At 41.6% G+C, this 8797-nt stretch overlaps 1 protein-coding gene across 3 annotated transcripts in view; it reads right to left on the bottom strand.

Moving 5' to 3' along the window:
* The window catches only part of SIN3A (SIN3 transcription regulator family member A), a 66417-nt gene that overhangs the window by 12350 nt on the left and 45270 nt on the right, over positions 1 to 8797 (bottom strand). For all 3 annotated transcript variants that reach the window (XM_060005575.1, XM_060005573.1, XM_060005574.1), the window contains 2 exons: positions 7056 to 7225; positions 2824 to 2997 (listed from right to left, as the gene is read on the bottom strand). In XM_060005575.1, the coding sequence (XP_059861558.1) occupies positions 2824 to 2997; positions 7056 to 7225 (344 nt within the window). The remainder of the gene's footprint in view (positions 1 to 2823; positions 2998 to 7055; positions 7226 to 8797) is intronic.

Below are 8797 nucleotides of genomic sequence, written 5' to 3'. Positions count from 1 at the left end.
CTTGGAGGAGCTCAATTTAGTGAAGGAAAAGGGATACAAATAGCTATATTTACATTACAACAAAATAACTACAAAGGTACTACTCTAGAAACATGCACAATATGTTATCCCCCCTCAGTGAGATGAGAAAGATTTCACTTCACTGAAGTGACACTCAGCTGAGCACTGAAGGACAGGACATAGAGGAAGACCAATCGATTTCAGAGAAATCATGACAAAGAAAATCATATTTGAAAAAGTACATAAAAAGAACTACAGGGCTTCCCTGGTGGCACAGTGGTTGAGAGTCCGCCTGCCGATGCAGGGGACACGGGTTCATGCCTAGTCCAAGAAGATCCCACGTGCTGTGGAGCGGCTGGGCCCGTGAGCCATGGCCGCTGAGCCTGCGTGTCCGGAGCCTATGCTCCGCAACGGGAGAGGCCACAACAGCGAGAGGCCCGTGTACTGAAAAAAAAAAAAAAAACAAAAAAACAAACAAAAAAAACTACGACCCCTCTCCCCCGCAAAAGGTGAAGGATGCGAGTAGGCAATACACAGAAGAGAAAAACAGGAAACAGTAGCGAACAGGGAAATGTGAATTAAAATATTTTTCTAATCATCTAATTGGCAAAAATAAGTTTGATAATACTAAGTGTTGACTAAGAATGGGGAAATAAATGCTCTTATCAAAGTGCACACTGGTATAGCCAGTCACTTTGGAGAGTGAAATGGGAATACCCATTAAAGTTTAAATTTTAAAATATGCATACCATTTAACCTAGTAATTTCATTTCTCTGCCTCTACCCTAAACAAACACTACCACGTGCACGCAAGGATACAAAATGCGGTTCAATGAAGCACTATTTGAGATAGTAAAAAATGGAAATAGTTTAAAACGTTTACCCATCAGGCAATGATTTTTTTAAAAAACTATAGTACAGGGAATTCCCCGGCAGTCCAGTGGTTAAGGACTTGGCGCTTTCACTGCTGGGGGCCCAGCTTCCATCCCTGGTGGGGGAACTAATATCCCACAGGCCACGTGGCATAGCCAAAAACAAACCCCCAAAAACAAACAAACAAAAAAACCCGCAAAAAACTATGGTACATTCATACTATTATGTATGACACAGCAGTTGAAAAAATGAGCTGGATCTATGTAAACCAAAATAGAGCAAATTCTAAGACATGTAAAAAAAAAAAAAAAGCCAGATGTAAAATACGCTAATCCAATCTAAATCTAATCATTAATTTCTATATAAACATCTATGTGTCAATATATGCAAATGCACAGAAAAGGGTCTGAATGGATACACAGAGAGCTAAACATGCCTGATTTTTAAAAAAGCACTGTAGAATATGCATAGAAAAAAAATGAAGGGAGAGGAGGCGGGAGGTGGGGCTGGGCAGAGGATTTGAAGGGCTGCTTATTCTTAGCTTAATGCTAATACTATATGGACTTTTATTCTCTATATAAACATTTGAAAGAAAAAGGTCACTGTGATGACACGATTTTCCTGGTTACCAAGCCTTCTGTTCCTGCTATTCCCTCTGCTATTCTGACAACTATTCTTATCTACTGGGTGAGTCTACCCATTCCTTCATAGGCCCTCACCACACAATTTAATACACTGTTAACTCATTGTAGATGGGGATGATAATTCTGTCCACCATGAAAGTAAACACCCACTAAACTCATAATAAACATTTATAGATTTAAAACTCTGAAAGGCTTAGGAAATCTCTTCTGTAGTGGGAAAGTCCTCGGATAGTAGAACATTAGATCTGTGACTGAACTAGAAAACTCATTTCCAGGTCTTTGATTCTAAATTAAGCCAACAGTACAGGTGATAGATCAGAAACTAAAGAAATAGCTGAAAATAGAAGTGAACAATTTGAGGGTCAGATCATTAAAGTACATGGAACATGCCCACCAAGGTCAAACTTTTATTTAGCTTAGCTCTCTCTGCTAGGCCAACTACAAACCTTATTCTGGGCCACCTAAACCTGTGCTTACATTAATACATACAGGCTTTGTTCAACTATACACGTTTATTACATAGATGCAATCATAACACATGTAATTTTGTGTCCTTTATTTGTTTCAGTATTTTTATAATTTATAATTAACTTTTAAGAGCTGCAAAATATGCCATCTAGCATTCACACAATAGGCTGCCATTAACCATTCCCGTAAAGGGTTGGACACCTAGACTGTTTCCAGCTATTTGCTTTTCTAATTAGCTATTATAATGGTAGAAAACCGGAAACAACCTAAATGTCCAACTAGACAGGCATAATTTTCTATAAAATTAAATATCAAATAGTCATAAAAAGATGCTGAAGACCCAGAGGTGTTGCTAATTGAGTGAAATAAGTTCCAGAACATTTTGCCCAGTATAATCTTTTTCAAAATACATATTAGCATAGAAAAGTTTAGAAATGTCATCAATGATTATTTCTGGGAAGAACTGTAGGTGACTAGTTTTTCTTTTCTCTGCGTTTCCTATCTTTTCTACAACGACCATGGATTACACTTTTAAACAATAATATTTACGAAGCATTTAATACCCAAATAAATGTTCAGCGAAGAAGAATACAAAATTATAAAAATCATATGTAAGAGCTAATTTTTTTAAAAGGCAAGAAACAGACTACCCACAAGAGACTTTACTTTTCCATGTTTTTTTGCATTTATTCCAGTGAGTTCACAGGCTCTCCAAGGAGGTCTAGGAGTGGAATCACTGGGTCAAAGTACCCTGGTATGGCTTTGACTTCTGGTGGAGAGAGCCCCAACAGCTCACACTGTCGTCAGCATGGTCCCGGACTACCTGAGTACCTCTCACCTTAAAGCAATTCTCATCTGACATGAGCTGCTCAGCCTTCCGCTGATATGTTGACTCCAGGAGGCTCCTTGAGGTCTGTGTATTCAGCTGGCCTCCAGTGGCCCCATTATTGTTTTCCGCCAGGTACAGGTCAGTCACTTGTACACAGATCTCATCACTCACGATGTGCTGCAGCTGGAGTCAAGCAAAGGCAAGTCATCAGGGAACCAAAAATATAGTTCTCCCTGTCACACACTCAGCCTCCCTTTGGTGGTTCCAATCACTCAGCTCAAAAAGGTTTTTTCCAGGGCCTCCCTGGTGGCGCAGTGGTTGAGAGTCTGCCTGCCGATGCAGGGCATACGGGTTCATGCCCCGGTCCGGGAAGATCCCACATGCCGCGGAGCGGCTGGGCCCGTGAGCCATGGCCGATGAGCCTGCGCGTCCAGAGCCCGTGCTCTGCAACGGGAGAGGCCACAACAGTGAGAGGCCCGCGTACCGCAAAAAGAAAAAAAAAGAAGGGTTTTCTGGTTGATCATTTTAGAACATTAATCATACAAAACCACTATCTTATTTTCTTGGAGAATAACCAAGCCAAAATCTTCAACCATATCTCTGGTCCATGAATAAAATGTTCATATATATTTAAAAGCAAAACCATAAGCAACTCAGGTTAATGTGCTGCTCATTTAAAGTTCTAAGGAACTTAAGAAAAATTTTTTTACATGAAAGAAAATTTCCATGGCTTCCTAATTTTATGGCACTTCTTTACCATTTACAATTTCCTTTCATACGTATTCTCAGTTGATCCACACAACTACCCTGGGAAGCAGGCTGGAGAAGGGTACCCTACTATATTGATATATGAGACAAATTTACATGTTAGATAAGAAAACTCACGTGTGCTAAGGTGAGGAGAGGGACTTCGGAGAACCATGAAAGCAAGATCCATGTCTACATTCACAGCCCTAGTACAAAGTCTGAAACTCAATAGGCACTGAGGAAGCTGTTACTGAATTAATCTGTCATGGGTGCTCAGCTGAAGGAGCTGAGTTAGGACTAATATTCTTTCTAACACATCCTCTATTTTTCCACATCTGATAATAAAAGTATAGTATTTAAAATTGTAGGTAAATTAACTCATTTTCAACACAGGTCAATCACGACTGACTACTGGTAACTTCTGAAACTATCTTATTAAACTATCTGATGACTAGAAAGTTGAATCTTTCAGAGATTCTATTCTCATAGGTCATGACGATATATCTACTGTGAAATAAAGATTCTCTCAAATGAAACTTTACCCATTAAAATGCCAGAGAATGTGAAAAACAGATACAAGAAAGCAAAATGTTAATTGCAGTATCAATTTGTCTATTTTACTTTAAAATTCTCATAACCACTAAGCCATTCTATTTTTAGGAAGATACACTCTTTTTGAAGTGCTAGTAACTATGACAACTACTTATTTTTAACATTTAAAAAACTCTTAAGTGACAAGTATGTGTATTTGTAGATAAATGGAAGAAGGTGCAAGGTCAGAAGGGTGAGTGACCTGATGGTGGTAGAAAGGCCAGCAACTGGAGGTCGTTAAATTACAATTAGTCTATACAATGGCTTTTAATGTGACCATTAAAATAATGCTTATGATAACTTGCTAATACGGGGGAAGGCTTAAAATACAGTGTTTAAGAGAGAAAAAAAGCAGTGCACGTCCAAAGCATGGTCTCTATCATGTAGATACTTCTTTATACCTTCCTGTAAAAGGAGATCACGTCACCAACTCCCTATCCGCACCCTCTCCTCGGATACCTGGCCCCTTCTAGTTTTTGGAAAGGGCAGCATTATAAATCCAGGGACAACTAGGCAACTCTCATCCCCACACTAGGCTGGTTAGATTCTCTCTCCTGCTAAATTGAAATGACACAATGAGTGTGTCTGGTAGACTTTTTACAGAGGAGCACCTGGATGGTTGGTAATGCCAGGGCCAGAGGCACTGCCGTGGCAAGTGAAAGCCTCAGGTGCTGGAGAAGCCTTGAGTACGTGCTGAGTGTTCATCTGAAGAGAGAAGCATGAGGATGGGGGAGATGTCCAGAAAGGAGGCATGCAGGAGAGGGAAAAAAAAAACCTCCCCAGTCTAACCCCTAGATGGTCTGGCCATATTTTGAGTCCCACACCAGATGTCTGTGAGACTGCCTATTGTATTCTTAAGACAAAACCCTCTTAAACTAGTCTAGAAAAGTAAGATAAATATATGGTTTGACCTTGAAATATATGTTCTACCTCCAGTCAGCAATGAACTCTGGAGAACAGCAAAGGAGATAAGGAGAGTAAGAAATGTTATGCCTCCAATTCAGGAGTTAAGCTGAGGAGCATAAACGTATTTTAAAAACAATGGATTCAGATTTCTGGATAAAACCTGTCTCCATAAAAAAAGATCGGACCTTATGTATTATTGACTCAAAATCATAACCAGGTGCTTCTAGTAAATAGACTAATTATATCTATTTAAAAAACCAACCTTGCGGGCTTCCCTGGTGGCGCAGTGGTTGAGAGTCCGCCTGCCGATGCAGGGGACACGGGTTCGTGCCCCGGTCTGGGAAGTTCCCACATGCCTCAGAGCGGCTGGGCCTGTGAGCCATGGCCGCTGAGCCTTGTTGTATTAGATTTTTAAAGTTGTACTGGTAGTATGAAAGACTTTATTTCTAGCTGTAGCAACAGCAAACTTGTAAACAGAAACATAAGCACATGGTAACTGAAGTCTTTTATGTAAATCTAGGGGACATTAACAGGCATTAGTCTCTCAAAAATTATGACCAGGGCTTCCCTGGTGGCGCAGTGGTTGAGAGTCCGCCTGCCGATGCAGGCGACACAGGTTCGTGCCCCGGTCTGGGAGGATCCCACGTGCCGTGGGGTGGCTGGGCCCGTGAGCCATGGCCGCTGAGCCTGCATGTCTGGAGCCTGTGCTCCGCAACGGGAGAGGCCACAACAGTGAGATGCCCGCGTACAGCAAAAAAAAAAAAAAAAAAAAAAAAAAAAAAAAAAATTATGACCATAGCTGATTGTATACATGTAAAGATTTCTGTCCATCACCATTAAGACCCCTTAAGGGAAGGCCTGATAACCACTTCAACTTTCAGCTCTCTGCCTGACAACTTTTGTGAAGATGCCAAGATTCAGTTATGTGAAGCAACATTCCTTGACTCTGAGTAGATCCTGTGAGAGGGGTGCAGAGCCATGCATCCTTCTAAATTCAAGGTAAAAGCATGAGTACTTTGCGAAGGATTCCATATTTTATCTGAGGAAAACACTGAACAAGCTTTTCTTTCCATAGTAGCGGTGTGGACTCTAGAATTAGAATTGTCTTTTTAAAAGTTTTCACTTTGGGCTTCCCTGGTGGCACAGTGGCTGAGAGTCCGCCTGCCGATGCAGGGGACACGGGTTCGTGCCCCGATCCGGGAAGATCCCACGTGCCGCGGAGCGGCTGGGCCCGTGAGCCATGGCCGCTGAGTCTGTGCATCCGGAGCCTGTGCTCCGCAATGGGAGAGGCCACAACAGTGAGAGGCCCGCGTATCGCAAAAAAAAAAAAAGTTTCCACTTTAAAGAAAGTGGTGCACTATCAACAGACTCCGATCCCTTCAAAAGTTCAGAACTAAAGGCAAAGGAATGGAAACCTATTACATGTTATTTGCTATAAAATTATTGTTGTAAAGAACAACATATTTACAAACTTCTAGGGTGCCACAAGAATAAACCAAAAAACCAACTACAAATCTAACTCAGAGGGAATCTCAGATAGTGAGGTGGACAGAGTATAAAAGATGTTGTATGAAACCCTTCCTGTAAAAAGAATTTCAAATGTTAAATACGGGAAGTCCATAGAATTACCAACACCTAAAGAAGAGGAAACTGAGCTCACGCCTGGTACCCGACGTAAGAGCTGGGAGGGTAGGGCAGGGGGTCAGGACCAGTGCTGGGGGTAAAACATCACTCTCAGGTAGGCTCATACTCCCAGGGCACGCTGAGCAAAGCAAAGGAGTCAACCACATGGCTGAAGTACTCCCACTCTGTTAACAGGAGAAATCCGACATCACATCACATTAACCTCTCCCTCCCCTCTACAGAACCATGCGTTCATAAACATCATTATATGAGGAAACTGACTGCTTTCCCAACAGAAATCTTGCCTTTTCTCTTTCCTGAATCCATCTGTAGACTTTCTCCCTCACCAACCCTAGCCTCTGCCATGCCCTCACCTGTCTGACAATGCTCTGGATGAGTTTGTCCATGGTAAAGGCAATGTAGGCATGAATGGTAAACATCTCTCTTAGCGAATCTTCATACTGTGAAGAGTCTATGTTGCCATCCAGCAGGCTCCGCACCATATCCAGGAAAGCTGGGTAATAATCTTCTACATCAACGTCCACTGTGGGAGAGATGGGAGAGATGAGGCCTTACCCTGCTAAGAAAAGACTGGAAGAGAAGGCAGGGCAAATCCCACAGCTGGCCTAAAGAGCACTTAACAGAACAAATCTAGGTGTTTAGTCTGCTGCAGAGAGATGAGATCTGACAGGTGGCTACAACCCCCAGCACTGTCTATTAAAGGAGAGTGACTCTGCAACTTTAACAGCGGCTTCTAACACTCCGACTGACTGTGCCTGAAAAACACTTATTTACAGTATGGCCTGGCTATGCGTGACAGGAGAGCAAAATATCCCAGGGAAGAAGTTTCGTCAAAAAGTTCTTGGCTCCCCTGCTAAGACAGGAACCTGCTCTCGCAGCCTACATAGAGCATCCCTCACACAGGTCGCCTGCTCATACAGCTCTTTCAACGGAGCATCAAGGGCTGAAGAGAAAAGGCAGGCGGAACCATACTCTAGCACTAGGAAACCTCTCGGGAACAGAAAAAGAGGAGTGCAAATTAAATCCTCTATGAATAATGAAGTGATCTGCATTTGTCAAAGTCCTTTTGTTTAAAAATGGATTCCCAATATTGTACTTCACAAATTACATTAAATGATTTGTACTTGCTGCATATGAATCACTTCAACCACCAGCTGGAATCTTATCAGTTGTTACAGAGACGTCTGGCAACTAGCAGTGTGCACAAGGAAAGGTGAAAGGACTCCGCCTTTAGTTTACTAAAATAAGACCCATTTACATAAAGCTCAAAAACAGGCAACTCTGATCTCCAGCGCTGGCAATCAAGACTGTGGCACGACGGGGCTACCGGTTATGTTCTGTTTCTTGATCAGGGTGCTGGTTATCAGGTGTGTTTGCTTTGTAAAAATTCGCTGAGCTACACAATTCGGATGTGTATACTTTTCTGTCTATGTTTTGCACTTCAATAAAAAGTTCACTGAAATGAAAAAAATTACAACAAGAACTCTTTGTCTTTGACATTTAGTTACCTCTTTGTAAAATATAGGGGAAAAAAGGCTGAGAGCAAAAGCTGAGTCCATTTCCATTTATCTGAAGTGTGATGGATTCATTCAAGACAGGTTAAACAGGACAACTACTGTTTAAAAGAAGCAACTGGCTTGAGTTTCATTACAGAACATTACCTTGTTCGGATCCACAGCATAGGAACGGGCTGTGCTACTGCCATGAAAAAATGCTTTCATGTCAGAATAAAGCTGAGTGCTATTAGCGCAAACCACATGACCCACGATCAGTGTGAGGCTTGACATTATTACTCAAGAACAAACTGTAAGCCTCAAACCAGGTTAAGTCAACGGTCAAGCCAGGATTAGGTCATCTTCTGTCTCATTTCTACCCAAGCAGATGGAATCACTATACTGAAGTCTCTCAAGCTAGTATTAATCCAGATAAAGGCTTTTAGAATTAATTCCCAGGTTCATTAGCTCTTCAACAGATAGAAGGCCAGGGCTTCAAATGGGCTTCTTACACCAGTAACAGTTTTTTTTTTTTTTAAAAAAAAGGAAAGAAAAGAAAAGAAAGGATAATTCACTCCAAAGATTGGCTATTTCCTAAAGAG

Source organism: Delphinus delphis, chromosome 2 (genome assembly GCF_949987515.2).
Source record: "Delphinus delphis chromosome 2, mDelDel1.2, whole genome shotgun sequence".
Classification (NCBI taxonomy): Eukaryota; Metazoa; Chordata; class Mammalia; order Artiodactyla; family Delphinidae; genus Delphinus; species Delphinus delphis.
The sequence above is the reverse complement of the archived record's forward strand: the minus strand, read 5'-3'. Positions and strand labels throughout refer to the sequence as shown.